The 19,013-nt window shown below is 44.4% G+C and overlaps 1 protein-coding gene across 3 annotated transcripts in view; it reads left to right on the top strand.

The window, feature by feature from the left end:
- The first annotated feature begins 9,079 nt into the window (after positions 1-9,079).
- The window catches only part of FGF14 (fibroblast growth factor 14), a 383,227-nt gene continuing 373,293 nt past the window's right edge, over positions 9,080-19,013 (top strand). For 2 of the 3 annotated variants that reach the window (XM_039730467.1, XM_039730469.1), the window contains exon 1: positions 9,080-9,743. In XM_039730467.1, coding sequence (XP_039586401.1) covers positions 9,536-9,743 — 208 coding nt within the window. In that variant the 5' untranslated portion in view covers positions 9,080-9,535. The remainder of the gene's footprint in view (positions 9,744-19,013) is intronic. The other variant, XM_039730475.1, reaches the window with a different exon arrangement.

A 19,013-nucleotide genomic window follows, 5' to 3' on the forward strand; every position in this document is an offset into this window, starting at 1 on the left:
CTCTTAACTTGTATCCCTAATAAGGAATAACAACTCCAGTGATTTGACAGTGATTCCAGATTATTAAGGATGCATATGGGAAATAAACTTGGGCTTTGTTTTCCAACAATGCTCACATTTTATCAAACCTGATTTTGAGGTACCTTTTCCTATGGTTCTGTGATACAAGGCACAGCGTAGTCATTTAGTGTAACATAAATGCAAGATCTAAGAGGTGCAGTAGATACATTGTCAGTCTCTCCTGTAATTTATTATTTACAATATGTTCTCATTCATTTGCAGTACAAAAGTACATCACTATGTGTTTTAATTTATTAAAGAGTAGACTCTTACCTCTAAGGCCCATGCTCCAAGTACAAAGTAAAGCTTTTAAGTGAATTTTTGGTGATTTCTGTGCAAACTTGTGCAGTACAAGCAGCTACTCAAAAAAAAACAAACCAAAAAATGTTAATGGAGGTGAAAAGCTGGTGACTTGCCCAGATCAGACCTGAAACTAATAATATGGTTGGGAAAAAATACGAAAAATACGTTAATAACTCAAAGGATTTTTTTTTTTTGGGGGGGGAAAAAAAAGATATTTAGAAAGATGTTCTAGATTAACAGCTTTCTCAGCACAAACATATACTAAATACTGACATGAAGAGAAAGACACGAAGAAAGAAGTTATGTGTGTTTTATTTTGCACATTCCATTCTAAGGTAAGATTTGGTTTATTTTGCCTTCATCATTTTTATTGGAGGTTTTATTTTTTTTTAAATTTTGGAATAGCAAAATTAAATCCATTCTAGACCGTTTTCTTTTTCCATAAAATATGTATTGCCAAAAAAAAGAAAAGGACTTGAGACATAATTTTCGTCAATAGATATACCGTGCTACTTTGTACTTGCAGAAAAGAAAATGTTAGAGTGAATTCATTCCAGATTAAAACTTTTCATGCACTAGAGAGGCAAGTGAGAATGACTGACTGTAAATCAGGATAGCAAATGCCTCTGGAAAAACCTTGCTTTCCATTAGTCAGTGGTCACCAATTTACACCACTTCTGTAGCCACTTATACCTAAGCATAAATAAAGAATAAATGTATCATAATGATGAATACAAGATCTGGTCTTACCCAATCATTTACAACTCTCTTTGCATGTGATAGCACAGGGAGAAATGCAAGAGGGGACTTGAATTCTGTGTGGTGCAAATCTCTAACTTCAACAGTAACAGTATTGAGAAAAGATCTGGAAATGACAAGTGTCAAAGGGGGACCATCACTGAAATCAATCAACAGACTGTAATGCCAGAATCTGTAGGAGAAAAAAACCAAAACAATAAAAACAAACAACTAGAGAAAAGCAAAAATGCTAACTGGAAAATGTTGACCAGAAGAACAAGGAATAATAATCATAGGACCTGCTTTCTCTTCTCACTGAAGAAGCTGTGCTAACATTTTTAAGCTGGATACTCACATCAACATTGCCACACAGCAATCTACATAAATGTCCCAATTTTCAGATTTGATGTACTGCTGCAGCTTTTCTTGGCTCCAGAAAGTATGAATTCTCAGCACCTCAGAAGATCAAGCTGTTTATGTGGGAGGTGATCATAGTAGAAAGTGAAACTGATGTGGTTTAACTTGCACGTGCAGAAACCAGCATGTCCCCATGGAGGGTATTTTTCAGGAGTCGATGTCTGTCTGCCTATTATTTCATTCATTTGATTGCCAGTATGATAATTTTTGAAATTAGCCCAGCTTGTCTTCCTTCTCTGTTCACTGGCATATCATCTACATGTAACAAAGGATTGGATTCAACTTGCAGATTGAGGCTTTTTAAACATAATCTCTATTATGGAAAGCTAGTCAGTAGGGTCAGGGAAATCAATAGTGGTTTTCAGCTGATGCAGTGCAAAGCAGACCTGGTGTCTATTTTGAGGGGAGCAGAAAAACACTAAACTACAGTCTACTCTAAATTCTTGACAATCCATTCACTGTTCTGAGGAAATCTCATTGACTACCTTGGGAACAGAGACCGCTATCTCATATATAGATTTATATAGATTATGTGCAAATACATGCAGACCTCTTACATTTAGGTATTTTAAACTGGGAGCTGAAATCCACTCACTATCACTACCATCAGGCATAAAAGTTTTTTTTCAGTCTTGAATAATCTCTTTATACAACTATTGTAGAATAAATGCATTCCTAGATGTTAAAAAACTCCAACTCTCATTAGAACTGTCCCTAACAATGATCATATGTTAACATGCTCTCAAAACTATAACGTATAGAAAAATTACACAGTAGAAAGCACAGCTTTGGAGCCAAAGAATGGATAGTTTTCCTGTTGTGGTCTTTACCAAGAAAAGAGTTTTCTTTATTTATGCAGGAAGAAAATGCAAAAGTGGATTGGCTGTGGGGAGAGATTTCCAAATCTCCGTTGTGTTTCAGTGGTACAGCAAAATTGCCTGTCAAAGTACTCAAGCTAAATCTGAATTAGTTCTGTCTTGGGTAAGCCTTGGATCCTTTTATGGTCAAGGAAAAAAAAAAAAAAAAGGAAAAAAGAGAATAAGTGTCTTTATTCCTCTTGATCACTTCAGCTCTGGAAATGATTAGCGATAAAAATCTGGCATGTAGAGAGTTCTCACTGAAAAAAATCCAAATGACAGCTCTTGACACTGTCTCTGCTTACTAAGCTCTTGAATTCTTTTATCTGCTTTGTGGGATTTTTGGTCTTATTTACCTGGGCAATTCACAAATTTTCATGTCATGACATCAGACATATACATAACACAGAAGAAAGAAAAAGCTCCAGTCAATACCTGGCCCATGTGTGCTTTGCTATACTGGGCTGTTGTTACAGGTTATGGCAATTACAGGTCATAGAAATTGGATTATCACTCTCTTTATTCTGAAGAGAGCCCCTTACTTCCAGCTCTATAACTTTGGCCACAGGTTAATTTTGCAGGTAGGCTGGATTCAGTGCTCTGCATAATCAGTAGAAGATACTCAGGTAGGATTTCCCCTCTTATCTCTTGTCTCTAATTTTTCAGTGAGATCAAGATCATTTTCTATGTCAGGCAACTCTATAGGTGAGTTGACTTCTCTCTCCAGCTATTTCTTATGTATCTATTTGAAGGGTACTCTTTATCTTATGACAGTTTGATATCACTGGCTGAGTTTGATGCACTGCATAATCAAGTCAAGCCTGGAAAATAATTTGTTCTAAAGAAAGACACAGGTACTTGATTAAGATTATGAATGGTTTGGATTCTATTCCTTTAGGGGACTCTGATTTCCTCTCGTGGATGATGATTATTGTTTCAGAGAGTATGTGTTGCTAAGAAAACACTGCAGATTAAAACACTTCAGGAAAAAAGTCCTCTGTGTCCAGCAGGTAGATGTTTGCGAATTCCCCTAGTCTGCTTTGATGGCAAACAGATTTTTTCTGTTCTTTGGTGACCTATTCCCATAGACAGAGTGCTGCATTGTCTTTACACTTCACCACACTTTGTTTAAATAGCCTGGCAGCCCACCACACCACCTTTCATGCCCACCGCTTTAATTGGCACAGCTGCTCCCTCAGGGTGTCCTACTAAATGGTGCCAAGGCAAAGACAAACAATCTGCAAATGTGTTCAAGCTTGTCACCACTGTACTTCTCTCTACCTCTGCAGGAATCGTTAGGGTGCCCTACTAAATGGTGCCAAGGCAAACAATCTGCAAATGTATTCAAGCTTGTCACCACTGTACTTCTCTCTATCTCTACAGGAACCGTGTCTCTGCTTTCTGTACCAATAACACTCTCATTCAGATTGGCATATACTTTATACTTCCTAGTTGGATCATGAAGATAAAGGTATCATGCTATCCTTATGTTCTTCATCAGTGCGTACTGTGTACCTGTTCTAAGGATCTTTCAGAGAATTTGTTGCTTCTTCTGCTCAGGTCAGTGAAAAAAACCACTGTAGTATCCTCTTCTTTCGCAAACAGTTTGATTTCTTCACATATTTCAAATACAATAAATTGAGACACAAAAACTCTGCTGAAGTAGAATTATTTTATTCCACTTAACCACTTAAAGCATTTTGCTGTCCTTCACTGACACCATTTTTAATTTGGCCACAGAGCTGTAACAGAAATACTTTGCCCTTTAGGAACTGTAAAAGTTTCACTAGTCAGTCTTCATAGCAATTACACATATCTGAAATTAAATCAAGCAACTACAGATACCAGACCATTGTAGCACCTAAACAACTTAGACTAAGCTATTTTAAGTCTTTCCTCTGTCCTAAAACCTGAAATATTTGCTTAGTTCCACAGTTAACTGCTTCGTCAATGCCATTGTCCTTAAGTCTGTGTGACATTTCTTGCAGTATATTTATCTTAACTCTACCTGCTTCCTCAATGTTTTTATATTTCTCAAATTACTATCCTCTGCCCTCTACTACATGCTGCTGCACTTTATGGAATTCCTGTTATTGAAGGAAAAGAGGCTCAATCTGCCTTTGAAAGCAGTGCCTCGACCAGGTTTGTTTAAAAATTAATTCCTTCTGCTCTATTATCCATAGCTGTATTTTATTTGAATGACCACAACGATCTCAGATTTCCTACGGTTTATGATCTCTGCAATGACAGATTCGTGTTTCCACAGAGAAAAACACTGAGGAATTAGCCTTGCAATCTAAACAGTGATGCTGCCCTGGCATAACCAGAGGCCTCTACAGCTGCTTGTATATAATGGAGTAGCCAGGGCTCTGCTCTCAAAGTTTTGGTCTGTTGAGGAGCCTCTGTGCTAAAGCCATTTGGAGCTGGTATCAAAACAACCCCAGCAGCACAGCCAAGACACGTCTGCAGGCTGAAAAGCTCAATCAGCAAATCCCTCACCACTTTCTAGCCCCTGCCCAGTGCCCTAAAGGCAGTCACTGCCATGTGAGTGCTGCAGGTTAGACAGAGGCAAGTACAGCTACCACAACCTGCTTGGGCAAGTTTGCTTCATGTTGGATGGGAGGAATTTTAATGGGCTTCCTGAAGACAAATCCTACATGCAAACTTACATGGCATCATACACTACCCCTTTTGCTGACTGCCAGGTCACCTGCATTTAGCCTCTCCCTTGGGGGAAGCAGGGCTGGTACACATCCAAGTGGGCAGATACATGTTTATGGCCACTGGACCTTACATTTGGTAGGGAATATATTCATGCAGTTAAGGCATGCAGGAGCATTTCCATTCCTTTGAACATTGCTCAAGTGTTTTACAGACTAATGAATAGATTACATTTTGTGTAATGTGGGACAATATCTGAGCTGTCTCAATCCGGCTGCTACTTCCAATTTAAGTCTTTTATTCTCCCCTGCAAAAATAGATCTAGTCTAGGCACAGTTTTTATGTTTTACCAGACCCAGCATGCCAGAGTCCTGACCCTTGAATAAAACTCCTTTTTCACGTTGCTACGTAAAAACCAACAAATTGCTCAGTAAAGCAAACTTGGCCCCTCCTTGTAAAACCTCTCACGGAGCTTCCAGTCCAAAACAGGGTAAGAGGCCAGGGCTTCTGATCTGGATTTTTGACCATTTCATGTATCACTAGATCTACATCATACTCATATCCCATCCACCACCCATTTAATGTCTCATAAAATCTTACTATTCTCTATGGAAACAGTAGTCCTTCCACAATTGGTCCTACTGAACATTGGGACCTTTGGCCTCTACTGAGGGAGCTCCAGGCTTTTTCTCCCATTCACTTAGCTCATTCTTTCCCACACAAGCTGTCATGAGCTGTAGGACAGAGTCAGGTAATTGAGCACAGCACTCATGCTCATGAAAATATCCACTTCCTTTAGTAAATGGAAATAATCCCAGGCCCTTCGTGCATGTTCAGCTTTACCCAGGCTACTCAACCAGGCATCACCTCTATAGGGCACCAGTGCATCACCAGTTTAGGGCACTGTTCACCTGAGCTGCCACAAGAACTTCCTGCAGCTCTTTCACCACAGTGGAAAAACAGGAAAATCCTGATATTTGGTAACTTCTTTTTGTATACATGGAACAATGGATTTGGCAAACATTTCCTTGTAAGAATATGGTCTATTCCCCATTTTCTCTCTTCCTGTCTCAGATAAGAAATGTCATCCTTATAGTTCTGCAGAAATTGGTACTGGGCTGGAACTGGTGAATCAGCATGTCCAAATTTGTTCAAACTCATGCTCTTCATTCACTCAGGGCAAGTGCACCTGTATGCTGAATCAAGGGAGACTGACAACCCCTCCTTATTCCCTTTTCCCCTAGGAACACGGTGACATTTCCAAAAAGTCTCAGTACCTTTATCTCTCTTGCTCTTGGTATTTGGGGACTTCTTTCTGATGTTTTCTCTGTGGAATAGTCAAAAAACTCTATTATAAAATATGACAGTTTCATTCTCCCTTTCTCCTCCAGACACTGCCCCTGGCATAGAAGAGGGAGAGATGAAGGTGTTCAGAACTAGCTGTCTCCAAGGGATATCAAGAATCTACAGGTACAAACATTTAGTTTGGGGTACAGCTTGTGGGCAAGAAGCCTAAGCTGAACTGTGTGTGTGTCTGTGTATGAGCTGAGTATCTAAGCCCTCATGCAATCAATAAGGATTTAGAAGCTCCATAAAATAGCTCACCCATAGGTAGCAATCACTGTCCTTTTGAGATTCTCTAGGATGCACTGCAGGGTCTCCACCTGCAGCTCCATAAGGGCCTTGGTCTCCCATAGATCAGAATCAGATCTTCCATGCCTGAATTTGCAAAATATACTAGGACATCTCAGATGGCTCTAGATGTTGAAGTTCTCTTGGTTTGTGGTTTTTTTTGGTGGAGGTTTTTTTCAGCTTTTTTTCACATTAGGTCAACTCTTTTTTCAAAAGGCTAATCTTTCCATGACTTTGACTTTACATAAAGAGGAATCCTGAATAAATTCGTGCTTTTGCAGGCCTGCCATGCTCTGGGGACCTTTTCAAGGGCATTAAGTTATCAGACACGCAAGGTGTGTATTTGTTGTCTCAATTAAGATAGGAAATTTCTGCTTGTGTATAATTCTCATAAACCTTAAATCATGTTACCACCATCAGAACCAGCCCCCTTGGGTTCCATAGCCACAGTTCCTGACAGCTGAACAATGATGAGATGCTACAGAGAAGTTTTACTCTCTTTTAGAAAGCAGGCAGTTACATGCTAGCCTGAGGGACATATATACCAATTACTTGGGTGGGAAGCTGGTAAATAACCTTTTGTTTTCTACAGATCACAGGCTGTGCCCGGCTACATATTGTTGGCTCCCGAGGTCAAGAGAAGACAGACGCAGACCTCAGATATTTTGGGAATACTCTAGATCAGTTTTATGTTTGTGGAGAGTTGTGACATATGAGCTACCATGAATAGCACAAGGGCTGTTGTGAACTCCCAGCCAGCTGGCTGCTAGGTGGCTGAGCCAGCTTGTCTTCCCGGCAGCCTGTGGAACATCCGCATGCCAGCAGGACAGTGCATCAGCTCAACAGGCAGCACAGCCAAGGTGACAGAACAAGAGACCAAGCCACTTCTTTGTACAAAGCAGTATCACCTCTGCGACCTTTGCATCACTCTAATTTTTCTTACATTTAATCTATCAAGCTTTGCTTCTTTTTATTTCTAAAAACTTGGGTGCTCAGAGGTAGGAACTCTCCAAAGTTCTGCAAACTCCATGGGCTACTTCTCTACAATATAGCACCTCATTGCTATGTGTAATTCTTCATCTTTGTAAAATACAGTAATGACACTTAAATATAATGCACATGAGGATCTAGTAACCAAGCATCTCATCTATATGTATAAATCCAGAATCTTACTGAAATTAAAACTATCAAAAAAGTTTTCTTTCCTGGTGGGTTTTTCTGGTGCGCCGACCAAATGTTTACTAGAAGCATTTCTCAGTGTCAATAAGCAACAGATCCTGGCAAGGCAGAAAAAGCACACACACAAACTTCTGCATTTTTTGTATTTTAGTCTTACACTTCCTTGAGCAATGAAAACTTCCATGGGTTCAGGAAAAAACGCCAATATCTGACCATGTCTGAAGGAATGTGAATATTATTAGAGATTCCATATATGAAAACAGTGTCCTGGAACTTTCAGTTTGTATTCTGGAAAAAAAAAAGAATGGTCAAAGAGCAAACGTTTCTTTAAAGAAAAGATGATAGTGAAGATATAGATTACTTTGGCAATGAAGGAGAGAGGGAGATGGAGGAGAGGAAGAGGGAGAGGGTAAAGGAAAGGGAGAGGGAGCTGTTCACTGCCCTGTGTTCTCCCACCTGCTTTCTCCTTCCACCCACTTTTCAGCAGCTCCTTTTTTACTACCTCATAGTATTTTCCCTCATCTGCTCGTGATCTCTGTCCTATCTCCCAACATCTTCCAGTATCCAAACAGTCGACAGAGCTTCTAAAGGGGAGAGGAAGAACACGGGCATCACTTCCAGCTCTTCCAGTGCCCCTACTGCCACGCGTGGGTGCAACCGCTCTGGGCTCGGCCGGTGCAGCCCTGTGGAGGGCTGGTGACAGGGCAGCGCTCCCCGAGTGGGCCTGGGGAGAGCAGGGACTGGCGCTGCTCAGGAGCCGGTCCGAATGCCCATGGCCGTGTTGTCAACTCGGCTGTGCAGCAGGTGCTTCGTGTTAGCACTGCCTCTCTGGGGATTTGTGGTACTCGGGAACCCCAGTCCCGGCCCAGGACTCCCCGCTCATGGCATCATCACACCATGAGACATACGGTGCTTGCCTCTGCTGGGGCAACCCCCAAATCTCACCAGAACGCTCTCTAGGTCTGATGCCAGCAGGTTGCCGCAAAAAACACCCATCTCGGGCTGATTTATTCAGTTCGCGACTGCGTTGGTCATTCCTGACCACTGAGACACGGCACGGCCGAGACGGGCAAGACCCACACTCGGGGGAGGGACAGGTTTCGGGGGCCAGGGCACTCCGGGTGAGGGGCACAGGTCTGCGCGCTCGGCGGCCGGCCCCGGGGCAGCCCACCCGTGCTGCCCGCGGGCGGTGCCGGGCCGGGCCGGGCCGCACGTGGCTACGTGACGGCGATCTCCGCGCCCGCGGCCGGCAGCGCTCTCTGCGCCTCAGCCGGGCTTCGCCGGGTGCTGGCGGTGCGCTCTCCCGCCGCGGGGCTGCACAATGGCAGTCGTTCAGTAGGATGGATCCTGCCGTGGCTTTTGTTCTGCAGATCCACCCATCCTCCTAGCAGTCAAGTACCAGGCTATGGTTTTCTCTCTGGGGATCTTTCTTTCGCGTTTTGCCGGTGTCTCCGATGAGGTTTTGGCCTCGGCTGGGATTTCACTACCTTACTTTTCGTTTGGCTTCACGCTGAAAAAAGGGATTCCTTATATTTGCTCTCCACGCTTTTGGTTATAATCCACTGTTGGTCTAGGGGGAACAACCGTTCAGCCTGGCTGAAAAAAAAGCATCCGCTGAAAAGTCTCAAAGAAATATACCACGTGAGGAAAAAAAACTGGGAGAAGATCGGAATATAATCGCTTTTTCTATGATAAAACTGGTGCCCCTCTTCAGGAGAACTGATCTCAATTTATTATTATGCAACCGCAAGGATCTCTTCTTTCTCAGGGTGTATAAGCTGCTGGATTGCTTTTCGCCCAAATCAATGTGGTTTCTTTGGAACATTTTCAGCAAAGGATCGCATATGCTGCAGTGTCTTTGTGGCAAGAGTCTTAAGAAAAACAAGAACCCAACTGGTAAGCTATCCATTGCAATGCGTTGTTTTTCTTTAATGCTGCCCTGTCTGTTGCTCGCCGAGGTAGATCCGCAATCCTGCTGAGGGGAGAAGGGGGGATATATCGAGGCCAGCACGGACATGCATGTCCATACGTGTATGAATAAGCAAGGAGCGGCTTGTATTAGCTTCAGCCCCTGTCACCACCGAAAAGGGGTAAAAAAATAAAATCAAAGGCGACCCTCGCCCAGCCCAACTAGGCATCTCCTAGTTCCTATGTGCTATTTCCAAGGAGGAAACTTTTACATCAGTACCTTTCTTGTGGGGAAGGCGGTGGAGCCCCCCACTCCCGACCGCGGGAGCCCCCCCAGTCAGTTTTGGGAAGAGGAGACTGGCTCTCCTGTGCTGGTGTTAGCCGGCCCTGCCTGCGGTGGGTGAGTGTGCCGGGGCGCGGGTCCTGCACAGCACTTTCTGAATAGCTTGCAGTATGTCACCCCACACGCACACACACCCACCCACCGCCTCGCTCGGCTTTCTGAAGTCAAGCTAGACACCCCCTGCCGCGGCCTGGGGGCTCCCCTGAGTTATCACTCACCCTCGGCACTCAAGGCCAGGAGGGTAGAGGGTGGCGAGGAAAGGGGATGGACACTTTCTTGGGGCTTGTGCCCAGACGGCAACTCGGCCAGCTATGCCGAGTGGCAGCAGCAGCACCGCCGGGTTGGCTGTGCCGCTCCTCCGCCTCTCGCTGCCGGGATGACCCCTCTGTGCCACACACCGGTGTCTCTGCGTCCGTCTCTATGTCTGCCTGGCAGCCGGGATCATGCGCTTCGGTTCAGCCCGGCTCCGAGGGGGAAACTTGCGGTACATTACATAAGAAATGCAAATGCAGGTGCTCTGGGCCGCCTGGTCCCTGGGGGTCACGCTGCTGCTGTTGCATCCCTCTTGCTCGGGGCGCCCGTGGGCCAAGCCCGCGGCTTGGCGAGCAAGGTGGGCGAGAAGGGATGCTCGGCGGGAGGGGGAGCCGGGAGCTTTTCTGGGGAAATACCGGCCCTTCCCGCCGGCCTCTGGTGCCCCACGCCGCCTTGCTCGCTCACCCCGGCCGGCAGGTTGTCTGCAAGCACTTGCGTGCCTGGGGAGGCGAGAGCCGCCGGAGCCCGGGCTGCGAGGGGAGGGCTGCGCTGGTGTGTGTGTGCCGGCTGCCCTGCAGTGGCAGCTCCCGAGCAGGAGGCTCCTGGCGCTGGCACTGCAGTGTAGTAGATCATAGGCTCTCGTTGCCTGACACCCCAACATCAACAAGCAGCAGCCCTAGCAGCCCGCACCCCTCTCCTTAAAGGCGGCCGGGCTGCCGGCTGCTGCTTTGCTCAGCTCAGGTCCGGTGCAGAGTCGAGGTGGGCACCTCGGCGGATTTACCCTTCCCCGCCCCCGGCTTCCGTTTGCCAGCTCGTCTCGCCCCTTTCCCCCCCGCCGCTGCCGCAGCAGTGAAAACCAGCCACTTAGCATACCAAAGAGGCTGAAATGCCCCGCCGGAGGCTGCGCTCAGCCTCCCGCAAAATGCCCTTCGCTTCACTCGTCCCTTAGCACTGCAGCCAGTGGCCGGGGGCCACTTCCTACTGCCCGTGTGCACCCCCGGGCGGGATGGGCCAGACGGGGTCAGGACGGCCGACCACCTTCTCGCAGCCCCTGGGGATGCCCCTCTCCGCCTGCCCGGGCCGCGCACGCAGGGGCCGCGACCGCCGGGAGAGAGCAGAGCGGCGGCGTGGCCCTGCCTGCCCTGCCCGCTGCCGCCGCTCCCCAGCCCCCGGGCGGCGGCCGGCTCCAGCGCCGTGGTGCTCTGGGCAAGAGGCGATGCTCCTGAGGAGGGGATTTGGAGGGGGGGCGGCAGGGGCGGGAAGAGGACTGGTGGTTTCTAGGCCTTTCAGTTTGCATACCGGGGGGGTGAGTCGTATGCCCTTCCACACACACACACACACACTCTGGTCTACCCCTAAAGATTCGTGTCCTTTCCGTGTGGAGGCCAGGCTGTCAAGATATCGGCCCCCGAAGCCGAGTTGTCTCCCTCGGAGTGCCAGGCAACCGCGGCACAGCTTTCCACCTCCCCGGGGACTTTGCCGCACTTAGCTACTCCCTCTGCATATGGGACGAGTGGATTTGGAGCGGCACTACCCCCGCCGCCACCCTGCCTGCGAAGGGCCGCATTAGCCCGAGGAGGGCTGACCCCCTCTTCTGAAGGAGTGGGGGGAACACGTCTAAGAAGCGAGGTGGGCGGGGGGGAGCGGGCAGGGGGCGCGGAGTGGGGCCCTGGCGGTGCTGCCGCTCGCTGCCCGCCCGCACAGTCTGCGCTGCTCCGCTCCGCTCCGACTTGATCCCGTCAGAGCAGCCGGGACGCCGAGCCCGGCCGAGCCGCACGCCCCGTCCTGGCACTCCGTTCCGGGAGCGCTGAACTGCGGCTATCTGTCTGAGGAGGCTAATAATCCGCTTGGCCGGATTAGCTGGTAGCTCGGTCACAGGCGCTGTTGCTCTGACGGCAGATCATCTCCACTCAGGCTGGGGTCGCCCGCGGGAGCGCAGGGAGCCGGTGCCGCGATGCCCGTCCTCGCCTGGGGCCCCCGGGCCGTGGGGCTCCCCCTGTGCGGCAGCCCGCAGACCCCAGACCCCATCCCCGCTGCGGCACGGGGCGCCGCTACCGCCCCCGCCCCCTTTGCCCGCCAAACTTTTCTGGAGCCGCCGGGGTTTTCAGTCTCAAAAGTCATCAAATGAGCGAGCATCTGCCGCTGATCCAACCGTGCAGAAAATCCAGCAGGTTAGGCAACTAACGCTGGCTGTAATTGCAGGCTATTTAGCTATTTTCGGCCTGCTGCACTTTTTTTTTTTTTTTTTTTTTTGGTCCCTTCCTAGAGCTGGTCTATCTCCAGAAACGGGACTGAGTGGCTCCTTTCCAAATGTTCTTTCGTTTGCGTTTCCTCCCCAGCGCTGGCTGCAGCCCCCCCTCCGTGTGCGGACCCCCTCCCGGGCTCCCTGCCGTCCCCGGGGCCTCGCCCCACCGGCACCGGCAACCGGCACCGGTCCGAGCTCCAGAGACGGGGACGAATGCGGCAGGGAGGGACGGGGAGTCCGAAGGGCTGTGTGTAAGTCTCTGGCAGGATTGCATCAGGAGGCTTTGGTTTTATGGCTGGCTGAAACCCCTTGGTTTCAGATTTGATATCCTTGATAGAGGAGCTGCGTTTGATTGCTGCAATTATTTACCTCTTTGTATTTCTTCGTGAGGAGAAAAAACTTTGGGAATTAATAGGTGTGGCTGTGTTTTCAGCTACTGAATATTTCTGAACGTTCCTCAGTGTAATGGTGCTACAATCAGTGAAGCCCCTCATATCTGCAGTGTCCTGTCTCTCATGAAAATGTTTGCCATGTGTCAGATTCCCTGGGCCTCACTGGCTTTTGCAATTATTTCTGTCTAACTCTGCCCTTCCTGCTTGTCATACACACAGAGGGGACTTCAAAGAGTGCAAGAGCAAAGGGACTTTTCCTCACAAATATTTAAAAACTGCTCCAAACCATAAGTCCTGAACCAGGGCTTGTTATAATAAGATACTGTCCTCCTGCTTTTCCACCACCATCCCCAGCCTCCAAACTGGATATCTTTGGCTAGGGAATGGCAAAGTTGTGGGGAGAATTTGAGGCTTGAGGAGAAGTGGGAAAGGAGATTATCTCTGGTTGCTTTTTGAAGCAAGTCCAGCAAGTGAATAGATTTTTTTTTTCCAAATGCCAGCTGTTTGGGTGCCCACGGGAGGTGTGTTGGCTGGAGTACTAGATGCCCCCATGGCGGGAATTGCTATCACATTTCACTCCTGGTGGCAACCCAACAGACAGAGGATGGATCAGGTTTCCTCTCCATTCACTTCCAAGGAGAAGCATCTCTCCAACACAGTCAGGGATGTTGACAGGAGAGTAGATGGCAATTGGCATTACTATAAATACATTACTGATGGAGGATTTAATTTAGGAAATTAGTATCAATCTCATCAATTTCAAATACAAAACCTGTTTTAAAAGCAGTAAGTCTGAAATCCAGGCTGCAGCTGGAGTCTCTGCATAGTCCCATGTTAATTTCCTACTCCATAAAATATCTTGTCTGGTATTTCCTGGTTGCTAATAATTTTGAAAAAGTTTCTAAGCACAGCCATGTGAGGATCTGTTTGAAATGGAAGCTTGTGTCCTGCCCATAAAATATATAGTAGGTATGTGTCTTTATCTGAATTCTGAAAAAATTTGATCTCCCCACTGCTTTCCTTACTCATGGAAAGGAAACCTCCCACCAAAAGACAAGACAGTAAGATCTGTGGGCTCAGGTCCTTGAAGTTTCTTTCATGTAGGTCCGAAAAGCAGCTCTGACTGCTTAAATTCCTGTAGTGGGAGTTAAGGCATGGTCTGTTTCTCTTGCTCAAATTTAAAACTGCCTATTTACATGTATTTCACCTATTGAAGTTTTGTCCTCTCTGGAATACATTTCCTGAATTTGTACAAATTTAATTATTCTTGATCAAATTAAATTGCATACTCTACTCATTAAGGGGTGAAATTTATGCCTGCTCATGCGTCTCCCTACTGTAATAAAATGTTTGCACCTAGTTCAATGTCTGCTAATGACAGGCCATTTATAAATGAATTCAAATATAAAACGGATGAGTTAGGCTTAAGGAAAATACAAAAAATGTATTTACAGATATCATTGGTTTAAATATTTATGTGTATGCATTTTTCATTTGAGCTTGATGTTTATTCTACTTAACCTTCTTGGATTATATTAAGTATATTAATTTTAAGCTAAAATTCCTATTGACTTCAAATCTAAAAAAAGGAGTGATTTAGACCTTCTGAATTTGTCCCTTTGTAAAGATTTTCTGTCCAATAAATGCCTGTAAAAATATAATCTGGAGATGAGAGAGTTACTTGAAATTGGAAACCAGTTTTTCAAGAGGACTTCATAAATCTAAAGAAATGGAAATAGGGCCCTTGCACTGACTCTGAGGGTGCATTTTATAGCTGGTGGGGTCACTACCAAGGTTTCCATAGGAAAAATCAACATTTAGGATAAAATCTTTTGAGTCTAGGTTGCAGATAGATGAATGAAGTGGTTGTGTGCAAATTAAACTGAATATTTATTACAGAGGTTTGCCAAATGTGCCTCTAGACAGTGAGTCCTGCTGGAGCATGTTTCACTCAGTCAAGGAAGATCTTGTTGCTTGGGGAGCAGTGGTCTGTTTCTATACCTAGTTCTGGTTTAGATGTCTTTTGTGATTTTGGACACACTGTTACTTACCTAAGCCTTCCCTTTCTGCTTGTTAGAAGTTGCAGGCAATTTCTGAATGTTGCACAAGTGTGCTGTTGGCACTTTTGTTTGTTTTTCACGTTTCAGTGAATGATGGCTTTTCAAAGATAAATTACTAGTTTACTGAACAACTCACAGAGTAACAAAACATCAAGCGATCATAAAACTTTACAATCTCTGTTGTGAAAAAATTGCTGAGATGTAGCACGTGGCTTGAGGTACAATTAATGTATCCAAGAGCTACTTGCCTCTGTACAGGAAGAGTTTATGTGTATATAGTAGGAGAACAGTTTGTCAGACTGCACCCAGGTTTAGTTCAGGAAGAGCCCCCTTCTTGCAGACTGTGCTTCTACTGTCACAGCAAATTAAGCTGGGAAGAAAATCTTTTCATTGGAGACCATATAATGAAGTGCTTAAAAGAGTATATTCCTCTTCAGACTGGCTATTAAAAAAAAATAAATTATTGTGTTCTTGAAGTGAATCCTTGCAGTAGATCCATCCAGAAGTACTGAAAAAAATAATTGCAAAAGGAACTGATGATGCTTGGCATCATGATGGACTGAACACACAGCAAGCAAAATGTAAGCAATGTATTCTTTTTAATATACTCTGCAGCAAAGAAAAATAGCGTGTGAATAATTAACAAAGCTGTTATCCAAAACAGGAGCACACTGACTCTGAAGAAGAATTTTGAGGCCAAAACCTCAAAAATCAATAAGTGAAAAGCATTTAATGAATCCATGGAATGCAGGTTTGGTGTATTTGTAGCATATGCTGTTAGAAGCATTCATGTTTAATAGTTACAAGGAAAGTAAACAGTTGCTGATGAAACTGCATAGAGAAATCAGAATAATAATATCTGTAGTAATATTCAATGCACAAGCCAGATTAATAACACCTTCTGCAATAAAACTCAATGACTAGCTTAGGTACCTTACTGTGGTGGACATAATCAACATTTTAACAGTTTTTGAGTTAATATTGAATGGTTGTGTTGGGTCAAATAACAATAGGTAGCTTACAGTTGCAGGCAGAAATTGATAGTCTAATTTTAATATCTGTATTTTGTCTTTTCACTCTGACACCTGCTTATTTGACTTTTAACTGGAAACAGCATGAGGAATTGCATTGAACAAGTTTAGTGCTTGCATACAGTAGGCACTGTCGTAGAAATTACCTGGCTTAATCTTTTTGTGGCACTGAAATGAACCTGATCCTATCAGACAGTAGAATCAAACTAAGGTTAAACATTTTATTTCCATTGGAATTTTTTGGCTTTTGCTCAAGGGCAGTGATACAAATAAACTGTAGATTCCCGAAAGGCCTGTATTTTACTGAGCTGAGAGAAGAATATACTTCACTTTTCACTGGAATTCATTGTGTCACATGTTTTTTTTGTGTATGGCTTTGTCGTCTGGAAAGATAAGAACATAGTGAGAATACAGAATGTGCAGGATTTGTACCTTAGCTGTTGATCCTGTTGTGTCTCAACTTCTGGGCATTAGGTGGTGTGAGAAAAAACACAAGATATGGGCAAATCTTTGAGTTTGATCCTTCCCTTCCCTCTCAGTTTTCAGCTGTCACTGGACTGTGAAGTTGGAGCTTGTATTCAGGTCACTGTGTGTAGTATCCTCTGAAAGAACTATGCAACTTCAGTTATCAAACAGCATTTCTATTTTGGGCATCAAAAAACTTTGCGTAGCAGTGAGCTCTACATAACCACGTGCTGTGTGGAAAGGATGTGGAGGTATTTGCACTTTCTGTGCATACTCCTTGGTTCTTCTGTTGAAAAACAGAGGCTACCATTGCTATTCCTGCCCTGTGTTTGTGATTACAGATTATGGAGAGCTTTTCAGGTGAAAAGCACTTCTTTCATGGTGCCTTTTCCTTCCTTGAACTGTCCTGAAATCCTGGACATTTCTATCATCTTGGTTCCTATGAAGTATAGCTTGCCTTTCCTGGGGGTATAGGAGGTCTTTGGCTTAGGAAGACAAAAACAAGGTAGCAGCTGACACATCCCTTTGCATGTGCTGCTTTCTTCCATCTAAAAGAAGTTAATTTCTATGGATTTTCTAGGCCTATGGGATAAGGAAGTATGTCCTGAAAAGGGCATGTTTTCACAATGTCCTTTCTCTTGAGGGAACAAGTGGAATATTACTCTCTTGAAGAAGCTTTTAAAGAATTAAGCTCTAGTGTGACTGAAAACTAGAATTTCGTACCGTTGTTAAACAGTTTGAATAGGAGAGACAGCTTGCTTGTAAAAGCAGACTTCTGTTTACATATAAATCTCTTGCTTCTCACCAATGCTAGCAAAAGAAATATGCAGGAATTTGATTGCCCTTTAATGAAGTTTGAGACGAAAATGCTAATTTAAAGAAGGCAAGTTTGCCAGCCTTGTTACTCTTTCAGTAAATGTATTTCTGAGCATGTCTCTCTACAATCAAACAAAATGTCCAGATTAAACAGTTCCCAGTTCATGCTTCTCATTAAAGAAGTGTACTATAGAGCACTACAATCGCTCAGTAGTTTCTACACATATCACTCTGCTGTATAGGTACATTTATTGACATTGAATGAGATGAAGAGGAACTATCAGTGCAAAACATTGCATTAAAAAAAAAAGTAGGAAAAGATGTGGAAAAATTACAGCTCAGGGAAATGCTTTAAAAAATCAGTTCAATCATTAGTACAGTAATATCTCATAGAGTAACCTATCAGGAATATCTTAACGAGTATTAAATTAATAATAGTCCCTATTAATTTGTGGTACTTGTGACACAAAGATCCACTTTACAGTTCTGATTTTCTTGGAACTTGAAACTGCAAGTCAAACCCAGACAGCTAATAGTTTCTGAGAAACTGAACCTAGATGTGATGTAGGCAGATTATCTCACTAGGAGATCAGCCAAAGATCTCAAATGTGAACTACCTTTAGGATGTCTACAACCCAGGTGCAATTTTGTGGCTTGGACTCTCACAAAAATCCATATTTTAAAGTAGCACTAACAGGTGGATTAAAATTTGTAAAGCTTTATACCCCGAGAGAGTTCTTCCTAGTTGCTGTTTTAAATCCTTTTTTCTTTTTTTGTGTTTGTCCCCATGTGAAGGAGACTTTCTGCTTCAAAAAATCTAGTTGCACAGAGTTTCATAATCAACATTTGCTAGTCTTCTGGCTTTACTCAGACATTTATTATCTCTATGAATATGACCTTGATCCATCCCAAACTCTGTCATCTCCATTATAGCTTCTCACATCTCTTTGAGTTTTTTCACCTTCTCCTTGTGCAAGCATCTCACCTTTTTACTTTGGGTAAGGTCTTTGAGGAAAATTAATTAGCCCTTAATTGTATTTCTTTCAGATATTTTTAAGTCCTCTCCACCACTTTGAATAATTAGCTAGTGACCATGAGCAGAACAACTGCACAGGCTTATTTTATTAATGATATAATAGGTATTTAGGATGGATGAAGGGTAGGCTGATCTACTACCCTTTTTTTAATTGGGCATGAGCTGTATACATTGTTGTTTTCCCACTTGCTGCTAATTTACAGTAGCAAAACAACAGCAGAAGTAAAGAAATGCAGAGGCTGTAAAACAACTGTGATTGATTAGGAAAAAAACGTAAAACAGTAAAAAGAGGATTTAGAAGACCTAATAACAAATGTTAGCCTTTTCATTTGTTTTGAGGATCATTTGAGGATATTACTTGCTTGAGGATAATGGTTTGTGTGAGATTCTGCTGTTAAAGCAGGACTCCTCAGCATCCAGGGAAATTTCCTGGATATTATTGCTGAACATTTCTTATTTGTGTTGCAGGGAGTTGGTTCCAGGTCCTGGCTTTGTCTGTTCTCTTAGGTGCTATGTATCTCCTTGAAGCCTGTGGCCATGGCACAAGCAGAAGAGATGCCAGAGATCTGCAAAGCCTGTGTGGATGCAAGGCATGCCCTGTGTGTCCATACCCTCAGC

Source organism: Passer montanus, unplaced genomic scaffold, assembly GCF_014805655.1.
Source record: "Passer montanus isolate IOZ18808 unplaced genomic scaffold, ASM1480565v1 scaffold72, whole genome shotgun sequence".
Taxonomy (NCBI): Eukaryota; Metazoa; Chordata; class Aves; order Passeriformes; family Passeridae; genus Passer; species Passer montanus.